General features: G+C 42.1%; 1 protein-coding gene and 1 pseudogene across 3 annotated transcripts in view; both read right to left on the bottom strand.

Moving 5' to 3' along the window:
- Nucleotides 1–1,866: 1,866 nt before the first annotated feature.
- HSPB3 (heat shock protein family B (small) member 3) overlaps nucleotides 1,867–22,938 on the bottom strand; it is a 27,017-nt gene continuing 5,945 nt past the window's right edge. For 2 of the 3 annotated variants that reach the window (XM_007111521.4, XM_055086557.1), the window contains exon 2: nucleotides 1,867–2,390. Coding sequence is in view for 1 of the 3 variants with exons in the window: in XM_055086557.1 (XP_054942532.1) it covers nucleotides 2,338–2,390 (53 nt within the window). In the remaining 2 variants the exon portion in view is untranslated. Of the gene's footprint in view, nucleotides 2,391–4,751; nucleotides 14,237–22,938 lie in introns of all 3 variants that reach the window. The other variant, XM_055086558.1, reaches the window with a different exon arrangement.
- The window catches only part of LOC102986668 (AP-2 complex subunit mu-like), a 14,094-nt pseudogene continuing 5,398 nt past the window's right edge, over nucleotides 14,243–22,938 (bottom strand).

The raw sequence follows: 22,938 nt of genomic DNA, 5'->3' as shown, positions 1-22,938 counted from the left end.
CAGCTTCGTTAATGTCCAGTTAAGGGAAGTTCTGTATCAACTAATGCTTAGAGAGAATCGTTGGAGACGGTTATATAGTCCAATTCCTGTTTTCTAAACTGTCAGAGACTACCAGAAATCCTGTGAAACAATCAGTTATGTACTAGTACTACTATATGAACTTGGAAGGAAGTCTGTTAATTCATCCTACTGAACGAATTTCTTTATGTAATACTTAGTCATGAGTGCAAAAATGAATCAAAGTGGTCACCTTTGATTGAAAAAGAAAATAGTTTCTGGCTCTGATTCTTTTGCTGCTCATATGATTAAACTGCAATTTGTTTTATAATAGGTAAGGAGGTTTTCCTTCATTTCAGTGTTTTATAGGATGGTGTGAAAGTTAAAACCCTATCCAAATATTAATTATATTTGACCCCATGGTTTTACATTCTAGGTATTTCTGTGATTTCAGTCTGAATCCAAGTAAAAAAATAAGTGTCCTTCAGGCGTTTTACCCGTTTACCACTAGAGGGCACTATCTAGGCTTTTATCTCTGAAACAAGCCCTAAGTGTTCAGCTTTGTTTCCCACATGTTCCTCACATATAGGAGGAGCCGTAAAAGGCCGTTATGAATCTGTCTCAGATTTATTATCGGGAACTCATTTAAAGTAGGAATAAATTTCAAGTCAAGCCCGCTGATATGCTTTATTTGGTGGAGACAACTATTGATTTGGGGCCTATTATGGCCTAGCACAGAAGTGCTAGGTGCTTTAGATACATTACTTCTGAATCTCACATTACCCTCCTTTTACAGGTGAGGAAATCGAAGCTCAGGACAGTCATATAACTTCCCCAAGGTCACACAATTGCACAGCAATGACTTAACGTAGGCTCTGAACCTAAATCAGGATTGAATACAAAAGGAAAATTTCCGTGATGCCGCTGACTGATTTCCTGAACTGAGAAGAGGCCCAGAGAGTTTCGTCCACCTGGCGGTTCACTCTGATGATGGGAAGTTATGAGGAGTTGAAGATAAATGATGGTAACAACTCTAAATGTAATGTATAGCTAACAGATTCTAACAAAACAGCCATGGAGATGCAGTAGACCCTTTGTTTTAAATTCCACATCATCTAATCTGTCCCCACCCTGCTTGCTTGAGTGTAATTAGTGAGATCATTTCAGGGGCCAGATAAAACAAGGCAGTTTATTTCATAAAGGAATGGTGTTTCTGCCTTTGACCTGACCTTCTGCTGACCTTCCTCAGCGACTCTTTCTTGGGTGATCAAGATACAAGTGTAAACGCCTAGGAAAAGGACCATTTTTAGTGGTGACATCTATGGGTCTGGATAGTACAATTTCTGTTATGAAGCGGTACTGTAATGACTTCCTATTTTTCCACAAACATGGCTGCATTTGACAGTGATGTGCATTAAATTTAACTCACACTAAATAATGACTCCATTGAAATTGATCAGGCATGCACTTTATAATCATTTCCGGTATTGTCCTGAATCTAAACCTGTTCACTAAGATCATAATGAGCTCAGAATTATTATAACGCCCTTGCATTTCCTGGTCTGGGTGCTGTTTAATAAGGTGCTTATATTATTTTCTATGAGGAGAGGGAAAATAAAATTTCAGTCCTGACTGTACCAATTGTATATAGAAAAAGGCATCCAGAGTCATCCTGTGTGAAGCACATCCTACCCAGAGATAAAACTACTTAAACCTTAATCTTCAAGGAAAAGAATAAAGAGCACACACTATCAGTGAGAGCTGTTTTGTATACAGGGCCAAGAATTATCATTTTTGCTCTGTAACCTTAGGCTACCAAGCCATTCCATATTTAGCCTGTGAAATGTAACGTCATAGAGCTAGAAAATCTGAAGAAAAGAAGTACAAGGAAACTTTATACATTCCACACATATTCCAAACACATTTCCATTGAGTTAGACATCAGGCACTTTCAGTCTAGAAATGTCTTCAGCTGGGATCAGGTTTTTAATTCCCCCGTCTCCTCTGGAATCTTGGAGCAGCTGTTGTTTCCCAAATGAGCTTGTTAGTGTAGATTTGTTTTTTAAATTACTACTGTATTCTAATGATAAATAAGCTAGTTAATTCCATTAACTAAGAGCCTCTGAAAGGAAGCAATAGCATCTAAGGATTTTTTATTATTGAAATATAGTTGATGTACAATACTGTTAGTTTCAGGTGTACTACATAGCAATTTGACATTTGCGTACATTACAAAACGATCACCATGATAACCCTAGTAACCCTCTGTCCCCATACAAAATTATTACAGTATTATTGATCATATTTCTTATGCTGTATATGATATCCCTGTGGCTTATTTTATTTTATAAATGCAGGTGTATTCTTCTTAATCCCCTTCACCCTCTGGCAATCTAAAAAACAAACAAAAACAGACTCATAAATACAGCATCTAAGGATTTTAAGATCTGTCTGTAGAAGCATGGCCTGCCGTGCAGAGCTGTTCTATCAGTGCAAGAAGTAGACCCAAGTGTGCATGTGGAACAGACCCAATTATGGTCAATTTTGGTCACTGGCATTCCGAGGCCTCAGGCCCCTCTCCTGGGCCTGAGATTCATTCTTCCTTATTCAAGGCAGCAACAGCTGCATTCGACAGAAGCAAGATCCGAATCATAGCAGATCAGGTGACTCAAAGTTTTCATTCTGATGAGATGAGAATGCAAACTAGCTCAGCGATTCCTGGGGAACTCTGCATCACTTTTAAAGCTGCAAGTTCAATTATCATAAGTGGAACGAGTGGAATATGAATAAGGGAATGTGATTTTAATTGCATGTTTTATTTTGAAATGATTGAAGATTCACATGCAGTTGTAAAAAGTAGTTTTCCTGTACCCTTTTCCTGTTGACCTCTGGACATCTTGCCGGACTCTAGTACAATGCCACAGTCAAGATACAGAGCTGAATATAATTTCCTAGGAAAGTAATACTCCGGGGATCAGACCCGTGGCCTCTTTATCTACGATCTGTCAGTGGCATCAGGGACACTATGGGAGAAGAGAGGAGTAGTTTCTCTCAGATATCATCCTTAAAACTTAAGTATACCCCAAGCTTTGCCGTTATTTTAAATCGCTTCTAAGAGGGAGCTGGTCATGAGCACATCTAATTCTTGTCTGCTGAACACCTTTCACTTTTGCCCTTGCAGAGCCACTTTCCAACCCCCTCCGCCCTGCCTCGTGCCAGCAGGGAGCTGACTTGTGTGGGCTGCACCAACGGACTCCTGGGCCGTCTGGCTCCCAGGTGGGTTTGGCGGAAACCTAGAGGGCAGGAGGAGAGTGAAGCCAGCATGTTTGCCCTTGGCCCTGCCAAGCGTCCTTGGATCGCTGAGTCCCTCTCGGAAGGCCACGGCTCCTGATGGACAGCTTTCTCCACGAAGATCCTGCCCTGCATGCCCTCCCTGCCCTCACCGCTGCAGGCCTGGTGGCAGGTGGTGCCTCAAGGTCCCTATTGGTGCTCCCCCCATCCCTGACCTCTGTTTTCTCCCGAGACCCCAACCATTACATTCAGCCCCAACCATTACATTCAGCGACCACCACCTTCTTCCTATTTCTCTCCCCCTCCTTGCTTTATGGACACGAATCTCCCTGGTTTTTCTACTCAGAGATGTAGAGGAAGTCAAGAATGACACCCCAGGAAACCCCAACATTTAAAAGGAGAGCAGTGGTAAGGAAGAGAATAGGATGCATGGCAGATACTTCCAGACTCTCAAACTCTGAGCCCTAGCTTACCAGCACCTTTTCTGTGCTCCAGAAGCTTCTTTCTGGAGGCCCATAGAAGCCCCAAACTAAACACTTCATGGTGAATGCTGTGATGAGCTGCCCAGATCCCTCCTGAGGAATAAAGGACTGAATCACCCAGCTGGTGAGATTATTGTCGGTAAATAGCCTTCAGCGGACTGCCCTCTTCGGGGGTTGCCTTAGCTGAAGGAAACGGCCTCATCCAAGTCATCCTCCTTCGAGGAGCGGCCTGCACCCCATGACTAGTCAGCGAGTCAGATATAAAGGCCTGGCCTCCTTGGCCCAACTCGGGACAACTCTTATTCCTTATCTATGGCCACATGATCTCAAAACTAGCAACTTAAAACAACATTTATTGTCTCACATTTCTGGAGGCTGGGAATGCAGGAGTGCCTTAGGTTCTGTCTCAGGATTTCCCGTGAGGCCGCAGTCATCTGAAGGGCCCACTTCACTGTCGGCAGAAGGCTTCGGTTTCTCACTACCTGGGTCCCTCCTTGGGGTTGCTCACGACTTGAAAGTGGGCTTCCTTAGTGATTTCAGCCCAATGCTCTAACTTTCTGGCCCCCTCAGTTCTTAGTACAGTTACTTCCAGCTGTTAAAACAATGACTTCCTACCCCCAAGATTCAGTGATCTTGTCTCAAAGCTCTAGTTTCATCCCCAATCACCGTCTCTCTTCTCTCCCATCTCCTCCCCGGACCCCGCAGCAGAACAGGGCTGTGGATGCGGTCTGGCCCACACAGACCTGCCCATGTCTTTCCATCACATACCCCTCTGGTAGGGCTCAGGAAGGAGCGTTAAGGGAGGGAGAGGGGCCTTGCGGGACCCAGCTTGCAGCAGCAGCTCTGGGTGTTAGGGGTCCCTCATGAGAGAGCTTCATTCTCAGCTTCAGGCCCAGCCCCTGAGCCGGCAGCCATATATCCCATTCCTCTTTGCTGTGGCTTTCCCAGGTAAGAACAACGCTCCAAATATTATCTACTCACCACAGCCAACTCCTGCATCTTCAGGCACATGTGGGATCCATCTTCCAAACCGCTTGGGGTTTGAGTGGGGGCAGGTCTTGGCCCTGCTTCACCCGGCAGTCCCGCACCATAGCATCTCTCCCCCACGTGCATTTCCTCTACCCTGGTAGCACGGGGGCTGGGCAGCGAGCCTGTGCCCTCTAACTGTCCAGACAGGGACCGGCACAGGCAGAGACCCACACACCTGTGAGCAGTTCTCTTGTCAGCTCCTTCCCTCAGCTCTGAGGAGGTAGCCCAGAGCCACCCTGGCCTGTTCTGGAAACTAAGTAGTTCTACATGAGTAACGTACTTCTACAAAAGGCAACAGCCTTCTCCCTCTCAACCTCATCGTATTATCAGGGTGGGATGTGGTGGTGCTTCTTCTGCTTCCTGGTTTCTCTTAGCAAGCCCTGCTGAGGATGCATGGCCCTAACAGCTGTGCTTCTAGGAATTTAGAATGTAGGGAATTTAGCTCATTTGATCCTCAGCTGTGAGCTTTAGGACAGCCTTAGTCACCAATACGTAGCAGCTGTCACCCATGTTTAAAATGAATCATCTTTCTTCCAACCACGCGCTGATGCCTATTTACTTATTTTGGTAAAAGTTATCACTCTCCTTCCTGTAGGGTGATCAACTTCCCTGGGATGAGGGAGCATCCGTACTGAAAGCATGATACTCCAGGGAAATTAGAAAGGCCAGTCACCTTACTTCCCATGTCAATGACTCCAACCAGAACCTGTGAGTAATTCAATTCCTCCCTGTCTTCATGGCCCCTGCTCTTGCTACTTAGGGGTGTTGTTCCTCTACCTCTAGTAGCCCGGGTATCTATGCCCCCTTTTTCCATTCTGCAACCATCTTATCCTGCTGATTCTCAACTTCATGTCTCACCGGGATCACCTGGGACAATTTATAACTACTGATATCTGGATTCCATCTCCAGAGATTCTGATTCAAATGGTCTGGGGTGGGCCCTGGACAGTTACCGGGCAACTCTTGTGTGCATTCTCCCAACTGAATGACTGCTAATCTGAATGATCTTCTCTACTCCAGAGTTTCCCCCTCTAATCCATCCTTCACACTGCAGCCAGAATTATCTTTCTAAAACACAAAGCTGACCATTTCAGAGCCCGACATAAAACTATGCTCTGGGCGCCCCCTCCCCATTGCTTTCAGGGTAAAGCCTTAACTGCTCAGCATGTTGGAAGGGGAGCAGAGCATGGGAGATGGCAGCTGGAGAGGGAGGCAGGGCCCGATCGTGCAGTACCTGGACCCTTTGGCTGAACTGCTTGCATTGTTTCTGTGCATATCCACCACGCTTTATGGCAGCACCATCTTTTGCTCGTTGAAAAACGATTTACTGAGCACCTACTAAGTGTGAGGCAGTGGAGATCAATGATGAATAAATCAATCACAGTCACAGACCTTCTCCTCCAGAGCTGGTAGGCTAGATCTCTACAGGGACCACAGCCCAGGGAGAACGGACTACACCCTTACCTTGTAACCTGAATATGCTTTGACTCTAGCACCTGTCACCTTTATTATTCATACGTATGTAACTTTCTAAAAACCATAGCGTCCGTGCCTGGAGGTCAAGAATTATACTGTTTTCATTGTTTTATCTACAACACCAAGCAGAGTGCTCAGTAGGTACTAAATGCTCAATAAGCGGTCTGCTGAATGAAGACAAGGAGGCAATGGTTGAGTCTGACTTCCCCCAGAAGTACTTGAGAGTCTTGGATTTCACTCCCTTCGTCTGTTAAGAATCTCACAGTCCTGTGCTTTCCGCTAGAATGAATTAATTACGGAAGAATAAGTCATGTATTCAAAACTGTCTAATTTGTCAAATAGGCATTGTGTGCGCCTGGAAGCAGGAATCCTCTCTCACAGGGGAAGTGAAGAGGCGACAGAGCTGCTCTTCCTATGGCTCCTAAAAATAAAACAAACCCTGGGTCATCAGTTAGCATCGCAGTGGGGATGAGTTATAGTATAGTATGGCCTTTGACTAAGAATATTGGCACGTTCAAAGACAATCTGAAGGTAAAAGAGGAAGGGTCCTTTTCATGGTAGAACGACAGGGGTGGTGAAGCTTGTTTTTGGTCAGACGTTTTAGCCCCTAACTACTCTAATTCGCAGAGCACTGGAGAAAAGCCACAGAAGGCTGTTCCGGGCTCCACTGAGCCCCTGAGAGAACTCCCACTCAGCTCGCCGGTGAGAAGTCTCTGATCCTGCAACTCAGACTGGTAAGACTCAGCCTCCACAATGCTTCCCAGGAGCAGGTAGAGCCATTTCTGCCTCTTCAATGCGTCCTCCTGATTTGTCGGTTACTCTGGAATAGACTACGTCATCAGGGGTTTTTACTCAGCTCAAACATCTCAGTGCCAAAGCTATCCTCTTTTCTCCACAGGCAGGGCTACACACATGAGCTTCACAGCCTTCAGCTCTAATGACCAACTCAGTCTCTCACACTGATCTTCCAAGTCTCTTTTAGTCATATACTTGGTTTCTCTGGTCCTTCACAGAAAGGACCAGAGAAACTCTTGCTAATAATTGGTTCTGACCCCTATTTGGTTTATTTGCATTTGCATGCTCTTCCAACAATCACTAATTAAAAAACTACAGCAACCCAGCGGGGTACTACCAATAACAGAGTTACTCCTCCCTCCACCTGGTGTCGGTGTATTATTTCCCCAGGTTACTGGTTAAGTGGAGTGATCAGCCATCCTGGTTGGCCTGGGACAGAGGGGTCTTAGTACAGGGCAAACTGGGACAGCTGGTCATCCCACATCAGGCAGCTGGCCTGTAACATCCAAGGAATAATACAGGCACTAAAGGTTCTAGATCAAAAGGCAGGAGGGACTAAATGCTAGAGAGAAAATGAAAGAAAGAGAAGTAGATGGACAGAAAGTAAGCACGGGGGAAATGAAGGCACTTGGGGAGAAGAAAATACAAGAAGAAAACCTAAAATAGGAGAAGACAGAACCCTAGGAAAATTAAACCTTCCAGGTATAGAGAACTATACTTGAGAACCACTGCAGAAAGAATAAAAAGGTAAATAGAAGGACAAGCATTACGCATTCCATGTTGATGAGCGGTAAGTAGGAAGGGAACAAAGAACAAGACTTGTTAAAGAATATCTTTTTACACGTGGTTATTTCTTTTCTTTCAGAGTGTCCCTTCTGAAAGGAATAGTACTCTCTCTCCTGGTGTTACATATAAAACACAGCATTATATAATCTTCGAAGAAAATAAGAACAGGAATAAATCAGTTTAAAAATAATTGCTTGTATGAAAGTAATTTTCCCTTATCCCTCAAGAGGGAGATGTTATCATCTGCTGGAAAATTACCAGGTCAGCCTATACTTAGTCTAGCTCCTTGGGATATTGATAATTTTGTTAAGTTAACAAACGTTAATGGAGTGTCTAAATGAAGTGTAGAGTTCCATGTAAAATTCTATACAGTGGTTGTCCTGTTTCCAGGGTCTGTTTTGTGTATTGTGTTGGCTCAAGCACTGCGGGATGTTTATCATCCTTGGTTCCAGGGTATTAAGTGCTTGGAGACCTTCAGGCATAATGACAATCCCTGGTTGAGAACCACTTCCAAACTTGCCCCATCATAAACGTCTCAGGGGACATCAATCAGTTACAGGTTCAAGGGCTACCAATCAGTTACAGGTTCAAGGGCTCTCCACCCCCTCTCTGAATCAGTATCTCTATTGGAGGAACCTGGAAATCTGTATGTTTAATAAGAGCCCCAGGTGACTCTTAAAACCAGACAAACTTAGAAAACAATGGCTCCGCATCCCTTTCCCCTGATTTGTCAATGAGATCCCAAGAGCTTTTGGTCAGCCAGGAGTTTGCCACAATCTGAGGTCACCTGATAAGCTCCCTCCTAGTCTCTGCAATGCCAGAGAATAAGGACACAAGAGAAATTTATGTCGTTAAATAGGACTGACAGGTAGGAGAGGACTGATAAAGAAGTATGCTCAGTAGGCCGTCTTAAGTAGAAATGTTTCACATGGAAATATTGTGTCCAAAATCTTGATGTCCCCTAAATGACTTTTTATTCGTTGTACTAAAAAGATTATTCTACAAGTCATTTCTTTTTTTTTTTAAGAAAGTGCTTTTTATTTATTTATTTATTTATTTATTTTTGGCTGTGTTGGGTCTTCGTTTCTGTGCGAGGGCTTTCTCTAGTTGTGGCAAGTGGGGGCCACTCTTCATCGCGGTGCGCGGGCCTTTCACTGTCGCGGCCTCTCTTGTTGCGGGGCACAGGCTCCAGACGCGCAGGCTCAGTAGTTGTGGCTCACGGGCCTAGTTGCTCCGCGGCATGTGGGATCTTCCCAGACCAGGGCTCGAACCCGTGTCCCCTGCATTGGCAGGCAGACTCTCAACCACTGCGCCACCAGGGAAGCCCTACAAGTCATTTCTTATTGTGACAAAGCTTCTTATCTTGCCACAGTGCACTTTTGAAGAAATATGTACTTACATACTACTTCACAGAGCAATGTGAGGTTTTTCAAGACTTGGCGTCAGTAAGCAAAAACATAGACTTGTAGAATTTTAGAAATAACCAAGTAGATCTTAAAAATGGACAGTGATGCTGATCTACTAATGAAGCATTTTTTTTGTTATATGTTTTAGTCTTTTTATAAAGCATAAAGTCGAGATGTGTCTAATTAACCTATGTAGAAAACATGTCCATGGGAATATGCTTAAAGATATTTGTAATACATAAAATAATGGCTATCATTTATGGATACCAGGCATTATATAAGTACCTGACCTCTTATAGGGTGACCAGCCATCCTAGTCTGCCCAGAATATCTCAGCTTTAGCACTGAAAGTCTTGTGTCCCAAGAAACCCCTCAGGCCTGGGCAAAAACCAGGCCTGTTGGTCACCCTATATCTTCATCTCATTTAATCTTCAAAACACATGTGATCAGTACTATAATTATCCCCATTTTACAGGTGAGGAAACTGAAGCATAGAGAGGTTAAGCAAACTGACCAAAATGACCAGATTAGAAAGTTGCAAAGTTGGTACTCAAACCCCCGTCTGTCTATATTTGTTTGCTTTCAAAGTCTACTTTCCTAATTACTCTGGTTTTTTGCCATGAAGTTACAATCCTTAGAGGTTTAGTTATTTCTTCCTTGTCCCAAGAATAAAGTTTATTCATAGACTTAGCACCAAAAGAGCCTATTTAGAATTTCCTGGCAAATTAAAAATAATCAGTTCCACAAGAAATTAATTGTATCCCATTTGATAGCAACTGAAAATTAAAGCCACACTGAGTTCTCCAAGACTTTGAGCGTTGCTTGGAGAATTTGAGAATACTGGGCTTGGGGAGATGAAACAAGAGCACAGGGAAATTCCACCCTTTCAAAGAGTAGTGTTTCAGGAGAATGGTATGTGCTTGGCAGCTGCTTTGAAGAGCCCAGCAACCCCACTGTAGCATTTCACAGAGGGACATGATGGTGGCTGTCCCATCCAGTCAAATCCACCGGGGAAAGTGAAGAAAGGAGACATGCTTTCCTGGCCTGCCGTTCAGCCAAGACAGCTCATTTGATCTCCCCCACTAATAAACACTTAGCTTAAATGAAGTTCTGGGCTGCATCTACAGTTCAAATTGGAAAATAATTTGCAATACACTGAAAACTAGGCTTTTAGAAATAAAAATGATCTGTGCTTATTACATTTTATAGCTCATAACCTCTTAGGATTTTTGGTCCTAAAAATGCTGATTTCTTCAGAATAATCCAATAGAATAGAGATGGGACATGTTCATTGAATGAGTAAACACTTTTGCCTATGCTGAACCATCCTTGTGACTCTGGAATAAATCCACCTTGATCATGGTGTATGATCCTTTTTATGTATTGTTGGATTTGGTTTACTAATATTTTGTTGAGGATTTTTGCATCTATATTCATGAAAGATATTGGCCTGTAATTTTCTTTTTTTTTGTAGTGTCCTTGTCTGGTTTTGGTTTCAGGGTAATGGCCTTGTGAAATGAATTTAGGAGTGTTCCTTCCTCTTCAATTTTTTTGAACAGTTTGAGAAGGATAGTATAAGCTCTTCTTTATATGTTTGGTAGAATTCTCCTGTGAAGCCATCTGGTCCTGAACTTTTGTTTGCTGGGAGTTTTTCTTATTACAGTTTCGATTTAGTTTCTAATGATCCAACTGTTCAAATTGTCTGTTTCTTCTTGACTCCTTCTCGGTAGGCTGTATTTTTTCTAGAAATTTGTCCATTTCTTCCTTGGTTGTTCATTTTATTGGCAAATGCTTGTTCATAGTAATCTCTTATGATCCTTTGTATTCCTGTGATGTTGGTTTTAGCGTCTCCTTTTTCATTTCTGATTTTACTGATTTGGGCTCTCTTTTTTTCTTGATGAGTCTGACTAAAAGTTTATCAATTTTGTTTATCTTTTCAAAAAGAAGCTCTTGGTTTCATTGATATTTTCTATTTTTTAATCTCTATTTTATTTATTTCCTCACTTTATTATTTCTTTCCTTCTGCTGATTTTGGGCTTTGGTTGCTCTTCTTTTTCTAATTCTTTTAGGTGACAGGTTAGGTTGTTTATTTGAGATTTTTCTTTTTTTTTTGAGGAAGGCCTGTATCACTATGAACTTCCCTCTTAGAACTGCTTTTGCTGCATCCCATAGATTTTGTAAGGTTGTGTTTTCATTGTTGTTTGTCTTGAGTTATTGTCTGATTTCTTCTTTGATTTCATTGTTGACCCACTGGTTTTTTAGCAGCATGTTATTTAATTTCCTTGTGATCATTTTTTTTCCCCTGTTTTTCTTTCTGTGGTTGATTTCTAGTTTCACACCATTGTGGTCAGAAAATATGCTTGAAATAATTTCTATCCACTTAAATTTGTTGAGGCTTGTTTTGTATATTAGTATGTGGTCAATCCTAGAAAATGTTCCATGCATGCTTGAAAAGAATGTGTATTCTGGTTTTTTTGTTTTTTAGATGTATTGTCTTATAGATATCAATTCAGTCCAACTATTCTATTGTGTCATTTAGGATCTCTATTGCCTTATTGATTTTCTGTCTGGGAAAGCTGTCCATTGATATCAGAGGAGTACTAAATCTCCTATTATAATTGTATTCCTGTCAATTTCTCCCTTTATGTCTGTTAGTATTTGTTTTGCTCCTATACTGGGTGCATGTATGTCAATGAGTGTAATACCCTCTTCATGTATTGATCACTTTTATTATGTAATGCCCTTCTTTGTCTTTTGTTATAGCTTTCTTTTAAAGTCTATTTTGTCTGATACAAGTATTGCTACTCCTGCTTTCTTTTTGTTTCCATTTGCATGAAATATCTTTTTCCATCCCCTCACTTTCAGTCTGTGTGTGTCTTTTACCCTGAAGTGTGTCTCTCATAGACAGCATATTGGAGTATCTTGTTTTTTTATCCAGTCAGCCATCCTATGTCTATAGATTGGAACATTTAGTCCACTGACGTTTAAAGTAATTATCGATAGGTATGCACTTATTTACTCAGCTGGAACTGGGGATCCCAGTATATGTGGGGGAATCTTTCTTGCAGCTTTGGTTGTGTAGGAGTTCTGCCAGTTTCCAGTTAGTTTTCCATGAGAATTGGTCCACATGCAGATATATCTTTGATATGTTTATGGTGGGATGTGAGCTCCATGTCTTCTTACTCCACCATCTTGATCCCTCTCCTCTTTTGGCATTTTTAAACTTAACCTTTGATTCTTCTCGGCATACAATAAGTTATGGCATATCCATATTATGAAGTACAATACTGCCATTAGAATCACGTCCTAAACAAAAACTTATTGACATGGAGATATGCCCACTGAAAATAAAGGTGGGAATTTTATATACCTTTTGTAACTTGCTTTCCCTCCTTAAATTTAGTGAGCATTTTTCCACTTCACTCAATATTTTTCTGGAAGATGATTTTTATTGACAGTATAGTGTTTTATAATATGGATGGACTTTAGTTTGCTTAACAAATTTCTTACGTTTTCAATACTTCAAAGTAAAGAATGCCTCACAAATTTTTGTGCAAGTTTTTATTGTATCATTAGAGTAAATTCTTTAATTCTTGCTCTTCTACTTCTAAAATTATACTGAGCCTTAACACACTATCTGGCAGAAAAACTGTGCTAATTTATGGTACAAATCAGCAACAAAGAGGTATTGTTTACCATACTCAGCAACACTGAATACCATCATACTTTTTAGTCTCAAACATAGACTAGACAAAATCCCCAAAATTGCAAATATTCCTTAATTTATAAAAATTTCCTTTTATGTTCTCCTATTTTTTTGTTCTCTTTCTGTTTGTTTGTTTAAAGATGCCTTTTTTCTGCCAAAGGAAGAATATATAGGTGGATACATCATTCAGAGTTCCAAGGGGAAACAAAAAGCATACTTAGCTTGGATTTTAAAAAAATATATAATAATGTGATTATTTACAGAGATGTGGGCAGGGCTGAGGGACCAACAAAAATGTTGAGGCACTGTGATATTGGGATTTCTAGTAAGAAATATATAGTTGGTCTTAGTCTCCATTTTTGTTACAGAGCTCCTAAAATCCTTGGAGTTTCCTAAGTGGGGAGAGTCACAGAGTTGTCTTTTGTTAGGCTAATGGTGACTTTTGGAAACCCCCTTGGTAACCTAGGATGGGGGCTGGTTGCCAGTGGAGCCAATCATGTGGTTAAAGGTTTGGAAAATTTTCAGTCCTCATCCCTGGAAGAGGAAAGGGGCTAGAAATTGAATTCAATCACCAATGGCCAAGGATTTAATTAATCATACCGATGTAATGAAACCTCCATAAAAACCCAAAAGGAAGCGGTTCGGAGAGTTTCCACGTTGGTGAACGTGTGAAGATTCGAGGAGAGAGGCACTCAGAGAAAGTATGGAGCCTCCTCACCCTTTCCCCATACATTGTCCTATGCATCTCTTCCATCTGCCTCTTCCTGAGTTATATACCCTTTTATAATAAACTAGTAATCTAATAAGTAAAATGTTTCTCTGAGCTCTCTGAGCTGCTCCAGCAAATTAATCCAACCCAAGGAAGGGGTCATTGGAATCGCCAGTCTATAGCCAGTTGATCAGAAACACAGGTAATAACCTGGGCTTGCAACTGATGTCTGAAGTTGGGGTTAGGGGAGCAATCTTGTTGGACTGACCCCTTAACTTGTAGGATCTATGGGTAGATAGTGTCAGAACTGAGTTGAATTTTAGTATACCCAGCTGGTATGGCAGAATTGCTTGGTGATATGGGAAAAACTCCCACACATCAGAATTGATGCAGACTTATAGGCACCCAGAGACCAGTAACAATGGGAAGTCATTACCCCCTTGAGCCTGAGGAACAGGGAAAAGGAAACAGAACTATTGGTCCATTCTGGGCTGGAGCCAGAGGAGAGATGGAAGCCTCATCAGAGCTGCTGACAGACGGAGGCAACCTCTGCCAGAACCTGGAATAGAAACAGCAAGAGTCAAAGATCAAAAATACTCCAATCTGTCTGTCATTCCACAGGCTGCTGTCTTGCTGATGCCATCAGTGGGGTAAATCCAACTTGAAACCAGAGAGCTGTCCCCTGGGGGCACAGAACAGGGCAGTGAAAGGCGAGAGAATAAAGAATAACCAGCACAGTGGATATTTATGGCATTTTTTTGTGTTTTACACTTAGTACTTTTAAAATTCATTTGTAATTTTTCTTTTTGATTGTAGTGTGTAATAGGGATAAGCTTTTAATTTAATTTTTCTAGATAACTACACAGTTATCTTAGGTGCATATATTGAATCATACTCCTATTTATTTTAGCAGCTACCATTATCAAACTAAATTTTTTTTTTTTTTTTTTTTCTGCAATACGTGGGCCTCTCACTGTTGTGGCCTCTCCCGTTGCGGAGCACAGGCTCCGGATGCGCAGGCTCAGAGGCCATGGCTCATGGGCCCAGCCGCTCCATGGCATGTGGGCTCTTCCTGGACCGGGGCACAAACCCGTGTCCCCTGCAACGGCAGGCGGACTCTCAACCACTGCGCCACCAGGGAAGCCCAAACTAAATTTTTATAATGGGATTCTGTTCCTACTCTGTTCCATTGATTAATTCATTCTTGTGCAATAACACAGTGTTTTAATTATTGTAGCATGACAATATGTTTTTACATTTGGTAGAGCAGCTCCCAAGTGTTCTTAAGTTCTGATGAAAATTATTGGGAAAGAATAGCTTTGAAAACTGAGGGGAAATGTCAAGTATAAAAAGCTTTGTTATTCAGATATGTTTTGAAATGGATACTGCTAAGTGGTATGTGCAAATTCTAATTCTCTAATATGGGATCTTAATATATATTACTGGATAATACAAGGAGGTTTTTTTTTCTGTTTCGTTATATTCATTAGTTTGTTTTATTTTTTATATTCCACATATAAGTGATAACATACAGTATTTGTCTTTCTCTATCTGACTTATTTCACTAAGAATAGTACCCTCCAGGTCTATCCATGTTGTAAATTGCAAATTTTCATTCTTTTTTATGGCTGAGTAGTATTCCATTGTGTATATATACCACATCTTCTCTATCCTCTCATCTGTTGATTGACACTTAGATTGCTACCATATCTTGGCTGTTGTAAATAATGCTGCTATGAACATTAGGGTGCATGTATCTTTTCAAACTAGTGTTTTTGCTTTTGTTGAATATATATCCAGAAGTAGAATCGCTGTATCATATAATTCTATTTTTAGTTTTTTGAGGAACATCTGTACGGTTTTCCACAGTAGCTGAACCAATTTGCATTCCCACCAACAGTGTACACATCCTCGCCATCATTTGTTATTTGTGATCTTTTTGATGATAGACATTCTGACAGGTGTGAGGTGATAGCCCATTGTGGTTTTGATTTGCATTTCCCTGATGATTAGCAATGTTAAGCATCTTTTCATGTGCCTGTTGGCCATCTCTATGTCTTCTTTGGAAAAGTGTCTATTCAGGTGGTGTTGTTTTTTTCCCGTTCTACAGAGTTTATTAGGTTTATAACTGGACGAAGTCACACATGTACAAAATGAAGCTCACAGTATCCCAAAGCAGGGTAGGAACTGAGGGCTGGGGATCCATTTCTGGCCTTTGGGGGAGCTCTAAGGTGAGGGGCAGCCAATCCTCCCACCCCAGAGAGATGTGGCCACAGGGGAGGGGAGCAGATGGGGCCCACCTGGCTTTGGTCGCAGAACTCAGAGCCTGGCATTGGGCTGGGGCAGGCAGATGCATGGAGGAGCAGGAGCCTCAGAAACCGCCCTGCCCAGGGAGCCCCGCTTGCAATGTGGTTGGTCCAGACCTAGACTCGGGCTAGTGCAAATGGAAGGCAGCAAAGCAGGAGGGAGGAGACACTGATGTGTGGTGGTGGAGGGCACCCAGACCTGTGGAACAGGTGGGTGGGGAGGCGGGCTAGCTACCACTAGGCAGCTGGCAGCGGGTCTCATAAATGCCGCTGTGGCCAATGTAGCGCACCCATTTGATGACATCATGGTCGCTGTAGTCCAGCTTCGGTTCAAACACCTTCAAGTAGCGCACCTTGAGGCCAGAAGGCGCGAATGGCACCTCAAAGTTCATTGAAATGAGGGGGTCGAGCCCATCTCTTCTTGTTGTTGGTGGTCAGAAGCTCAATCTTAGCACTGATCTGCTATTTCTTCATGACTGCCATGCACTTGATCTTCCACATGATGGCGTTCTCGCTGGCCTTGTACTTGGCCTTCCCCTTCATACAGATCACCTGCACCCCACTGGTGTTCAGTGGGGTTGGGACCCTCACCTCAGTCTTCTGAGCCAGTAGTGAGGGCTTGAAGTTGGACTTAATGACCACCTTGACCTCCAGCTTGGTGCGTCCCACTTCCTGAACTAGCAGGATCACTCAGAAAGGAAGGATGATGTCCTTGGTGGTGCCATACCTCATGAGCTCAAATTCTCTGTCTGATGGGATGAAGCTGATGCTGCTCTCCGAGTCAAACTTGCTGAGTCGCACACACTGGTGGAAGGTGCTGTCGTCAATGGCAACTGATGCTTCCCGCTCTTGATTGTTTCATCAGCTGTGCCTGTGCCCTGCTTCTCAGTGACGGTCTTGTCATTCATCCCAAACTTGCACTCGGACATGCCACTCGGGTAGCTCTTCATCACCACCCGGAATGACACATGGGCACTCAGCACCTGCCCCTGTGGGAACATGAGGAGGTTCACACTCTCCAGCACATCCAGGAAGAGCTCGTGCTGGCTATACTTGATGCCCTCCCGCCACCAGACAATCTGCCCAGTGTGATCTGAGAACTGCTCTTTTTTGTCTGATGCTCGCTTTTGATGCCCTGCTGGGTGATGAAGGTTTTCAGTGCGCCTGTCTCTGAGTTCTCTGGGTAGCCAAAGTCTAGGATCTCATCCAGCAGCTGATATATGAGCACAAAATTGTTCTTTATGTTCTCTTTGCTGATCTTGCCAAAGTAGGCAGCCATTATGTCACACATCTTACAGAGGAATTCGAAGACCATGGCAGCATTGACATTCTCCTTGGTGACAGTTGCCAGCCAGATGTTGGACCACTTAACGTGAAAGAAACTGGTGCGAGCAATGTTGGTGATGGGGCTGCGTACCTGCTGCCCGGCATGGATAACACTGACCCGAAAGGCAACCGCTGTGTTCCTCCCAATGTCATCTCTGTAGACTTGGAAGATGAGCACCTCACCCTTGTGATTATAGATGAATAACCCTCCAGTCATGGCGGCAGCTCAGTCTCCGTGGCCCATCTCTCTGAGAACAGACCTGGTGTCTGCGGCCCCCTGCTCAGCCGGCCTGGCCGCTCTTCGGATCCCCAGATGTCCGCCTGCCCCCTGCTCGCCTGCCCGCTGTCTTGGCTTTCACTGCAGTCTCTATTGAGGTCTTCTGCCCATTTTTAAGTGGGTTGTTTGGGGGATTTTTTGATATTGAGTTGTATGAGCTGTTTTTACATTTTGAATATTAACCCCTTAGTGGTCATATCATTTGCAAATATTTTCTCCAATTCAGTAGGTTGTCTATTCATTTTGTCAATGATTTCCTTTGCTGTGCAAAAGCTTTTACTTAGCTCCCATTTGTTTATTTTTGCTTTTGTCTCCTTCCTTAGGAGATTGTTCATATATATTCTCAAATAGAAAATATACACATGGATTATTTTCTTATATACATAGTGCATTTAAGAAAAGTTACTACATACTGGCTCATGAAGAAGGTCTCAACAAATTACAAAGAATGGTATCATAGAGACCATTTTATCTTACCACAATATGTTTTTTTGTATTTGTCCTTGAAGTTAGAAAACATTAATAAACAGGATTTTATAAACTTATACATGCAAACATACATGCTCTTATATATTAAACAATGCTAAGGAAATATAGAAGAAAATAGTTACTTAGAATCATTTACTTTTCAAATTTAAAATACTTCTCTGTTATTTTGTGGAGAACATCTAGCCAATTCAATTGTTAACACAGAGTTATTTTCAAAATATAATGTCTAAGCTATTAGCCAGCATAATGACCCAACATTTTAATTCTTCTTTCCAACTAATTATTTGAGAGCCTCTGAAGAGAACAGTGGTCATTATTGAAAAAATGATTTTTGTTAAGCTTGAGTAAATGATTATTAGGTACTTTGGATTTTTTTTTTTTTTTTTAACCTGAAGTTGTTATTTGTATTTTTTGAAATCACTCTTTGGATGTGCTAAGACCCATTAACAGCAATTTTCAGATCATCACAAGTAGGTGAGAAATAAGATAAGGGCAGTTTGGACTTGGGGAGATCGGTGGAATCAAAATCTTCTGGACTTCCAGGATTGGTCCACTATCTTCAGAAAAGGAAAAATCCAGAGAAGTTTAAGAGGACTGACTTTGCACCTAAGCAGATGAAAAATTAGATCAAAATATAAGGTGATATTACAGTCCATAGTTTGAAGGCAGTGTAGATGCTGTAAGACTGTGTGATTTGCCTGGCACCCTCTTCCTGCAGTTCTGGATCTGAGGTTGTTGTGGCTACAGACCCTGTGTACCTTCTCACCTGCCTTCTTGTTTTTGAAAGTATCCCCTGCCTCCCAGACCGTGATGCTGCCACCTTTGCCAGAGCCTTTGTCTAGCCTCCTGAGGTAGCTAGAGTCCGAGTGGAATCCCCGAGGCTGCACTCCTCACCCTGACTGAGCCCTAATCATGCCGAGTCATCCTTCTCCTCCCAGCCTGGATGAAATGTCACACCGTGGGGCATGGGGTCTGATTTTCTGAGCAGCCACTAAGGGGTTGGATGATATAACTCAGAGTGTAGGAAAGTCTACTCCCTGTGAGTTGAACCTTGACTGATGAGATATAGGATATAGTATGGAATGGGGCAAATTCTCTTTCCTTTCTTCCCTGTGGATTGCTCTAAGATTTGATTTCTTCCTGAAAATTTTCTGGAGACGTTACAGGTGCTGAGCCAACATCCCTGCCCAGAGGCTGCAGTCTCTTTGTAGTTCATTGTGAAACAGTGGCCAGCATGGCAGCACATCGCATCACTTTGTTTCCCATTTTTTCTTGCTTCCTTCCCCTTATTTCCTCACCTTTACCATCCTGGGCTTACACGCCCCAAATAAACTGTTGGCTCTTCAATCCTTGTCTCAGGCTGTATTTTGTAGAAAAGCTTTCCTAAGAGAGAGCTATGGCAACAGTCCTCACTCTGCTGAAGTGCTGGAGTTTGCCCCTGGATCCCAGGAGTCACTCTCCACTTTTCTCTGCCCTGGGAGGTTGTTGAACTGTACCTACAGGAAGCCCACACCCTCTGGCTACCAGATAAGTCCAGCCAATGGGGTGCCCTGGTAGGAGACTGGAGGGAGAAAGTATTTATTCTCCCGGTGCCTATGAGGTCACCTTGGGCTGGTCCCTCAAATGAAAGTTACAGCTGATGGTCTCCTCTATCTGACTTTCTTTTTGATTTCTGAGACCTGCTTCCTCCTCTCATCCCTCTGGACCGGGGGACCTAAGAGCTCCACAATGCTACCTTCAGGTTATGACACTGCCTTGCAGCTCCTCTCCACCCTGCTCACTCCTTTGTAATTAGTCTCTTTATAAATAAATTATTCTAATTTGAATTATTCCAATTTAACAGTGCCATCTGCTTCCTGTTGGGGCCAGTAGTGAAAAGGAATGGTTAAATTATAATACCGTTTATCTGTGTTGCAATAGTGCATAGCCATTACAAATCAGTTCATGTTTGCTAGCAAATCAGTTCATGTTTGCACTATTTTTTTTTAATCACTTAAGAAGTAACGCACGGGGAAGGGATAAACTGGGAGATTGGGATTGACATATACACACTACTGTATATAAAATAGATAACTAATAAGAACCAACTGTATAGCACAGGGAACACTACTCAATACTCTGTAGTGACCTATATGGGAAAAAAGTCTAAAAAAGAGTGGATATATGTATATGTATAACTGATTCACTTTGCTGTACAGCAGAAACTAACACAACATTGTAAATCAACTATCCTCCAATAAAATTTTTTAAAAAAGAAGAGAAAAAGAAGAAGTCAATCAATCAGGGTTCTGGCAAAAACGAACAAACAAAGAAAACCAGCCAGAATTCCATCTCCTGTGTTGATGAAAACAATCAATAAAAAAATCTATAATAGGAATAGAAAAGAGTTTTATTTGAGTCAAACTGAGGACTATAGCCTGAAAGACAGCTTCTCAGATAACTGCTCCAGAGAACTGCTCCACAGAAGCACGGATTTCAACACAGTTTTATATCTTGTCAGAACCAAGAACGTCAAATAAGTCAGGAATCCATTCCTTCAAGGTTTCAGAAAAACAGATACATAGAGAGTCAGTATGGCCTTGGCACCTGGGAAGGGAGTCTTATCATCAAAGGAGTTCCAGCACTGGCAGGCCAGGAGGGGAGGCATTTGATCTTTATTTTTAACATGGACATTCTTTACTTCTAGTCAATGTGCCTTTTTCTTTAATAATTAAAGCAGATGTACAATGTACATTTGATAGGGTACAAACAGGCTGTTTTAGTTAGCAGTTAAAATTCAGGTAAACTCATGTATTAGCCAGAATGACTTCACCATACCTCAATATGTGAAAATTTCTTTTAGCTCCTGAAAAGGACTTTAATGAAGGAATCACTTATGGGAGAGCAGGCAAAGTAAAGGGAATCAATAGAGGTTCGTGAAGCACCAGGAACAAGAAAAGGCAGAGAACATCACCACCCCAAGGGCTGAAGGGGCAAAAGGATTAGAATGCCAGCGTCCAAGTCCTGGGGGAGAGGCTGTCTCTCCAGAGCTCCTGTCCTGGGGGGGATGCACGTCCTGCCAGAGCCTCCATCTGCAGCAAGCTGGCAGTGGGGAAAGAAATGCCCTGACTTTTCTCCCCTCCTGCCCACTGACCACCTCTCTTCAGCCCCTCTCTGCAGTCAGTGCCTCCCATTGGCTGAACCCAGTTGGAAACTAGAATGATGTGGCTCGTAAGGGTCAGCCTGCTTGGGCTCAGACTGGGGCTAAGAAAGGCAGAGGATGGGTCTGGGTTAGTGGGAGGTGGGGAGGGCAACAGACAAGAACAAGTATGATCAGGATATCAAACTCCTTGGAAAGACCCATATATATGCTGTCTACAAGAGACCCACTTCAGACCTAGGGCCACATACAGACTGAGAGTGAGGGGATGGAAAAAGATATTCCATGCAAATGGAAATCAAAAGAGAGCTGGAGTAGCAATTCTCATATCAGATAAAATAGACTTTAAAATAAAGACTATTACAAGAGACAAAGAAGGACACTACATAATGATCAAGGGATCAATCCAAGAGGAAGATATAACAGTGTAAATATTTATACACCCAAAATAGGAGTACCACAATACATAAGGCAAATGCTAACAGCCATAAAAGGGGAAATCGACAGTAACACAATCATAGTAGGGGACTTTAACACCCCACTTTCACAATGGACAGATCATCCAAAATGAAAATAAATAAGGAAACACAAGCTTTAAATGATACATTAAAAAAGATGGGTTTTGTTTGCTCTGGGAAAACAACTGCTTGTCTTGGTCTTGGTCAATGAAATTACCTCTTAGTAGAGATTCCAAAGGCTTAATAATTATGGAAGTGAAATAGGAACTCATTGATAGTTTAATGCCAAATTGGCAGGAAGATCTACAGGAAATTTTCACATGACTGTGCAAGTGGACAGAAACATGGCAAATGAAACTTATTGTGTTCAAGTATGAGGTAACTTGGAAATAATTTAAATTACATTTGTTGTATTCAAGAGAATTTATTATGACCAGAAAACTAATTAAGTAGCCACTGTAAACTATTTTATTAAAATACCAATCCCAGGGCTTCCCTGGTGGTGCAGTGGTTGAGAGTCCGCCTGCCGATGCAGGGGACAGGGGCTCGTGCCCCGGTCCGGGAAGATTCCACATACTGCGTAGCGGCTAGACCCGTGAGCCATGGCCGCTAAGCCTGCGCGTCTGGAGCCTGTGCTCTGCAACGAAAGACACCACAACAGTGAGAGGCCCGCGTGCCGCAAAAAAAAAAAAAAAAAAAAAAAAAAAAAAAAAAGATGGGCTTAATTGACATTTATAGGACATTCCATCCAAAAACAACAGAATACACTTTCTTCTCAAGTGCTCATGGAACATTCTCCAGGACAGATCTTATCTTGGGTCACAAATCAAGCCTTAGTAAATTTAAGAAAATTGAAATCATATCAAATATCTTTTCTGACCACACTGCTATAAGACTAGATATCAATTACAAGAAAAAAACTGTAAAAAGTACAAACACATGGAGGCTAAACAATGCACTACTAAATAACCAAAAGATCACTAAAGAAATCAAAAAATACCTAGAAACAAATGACAATGAAAACATAATGACCCAAAACCTATGGGATGCAGAAAAAGCATTTCTGAGAGGGAAGTTTATAGCAATACAATCCTACCTCAGGAAACAAGAAACATCTCAAATAAACAACCTAACCTTACACCTACAGCAATTAGAGAAAGAAGAACAAAAAAATAACCCCAGAGTTAGCAGAAGGAAAGAAATCATAAAGATCAGATCAGAAATAAATGAAAAAGAAATGAAGGAAACAATAGCAAAGATCAATAA

Source organism: Physeter macrocephalus, chromosome 8 (genome assembly GCF_002837175.3).
Source record: "Physeter macrocephalus isolate SW-GA chromosome 8, ASM283717v5, whole genome shotgun sequence".
In the NCBI taxonomy this organism is placed as follows: domain Eukaryota; kingdom Metazoa; phylum Chordata; class Mammalia; order Artiodactyla; family Physeteridae; genus Physeter; species Physeter macrocephalus.
This window is presented reverse-complemented; position numbering and strand designations above follow the sequence as displayed.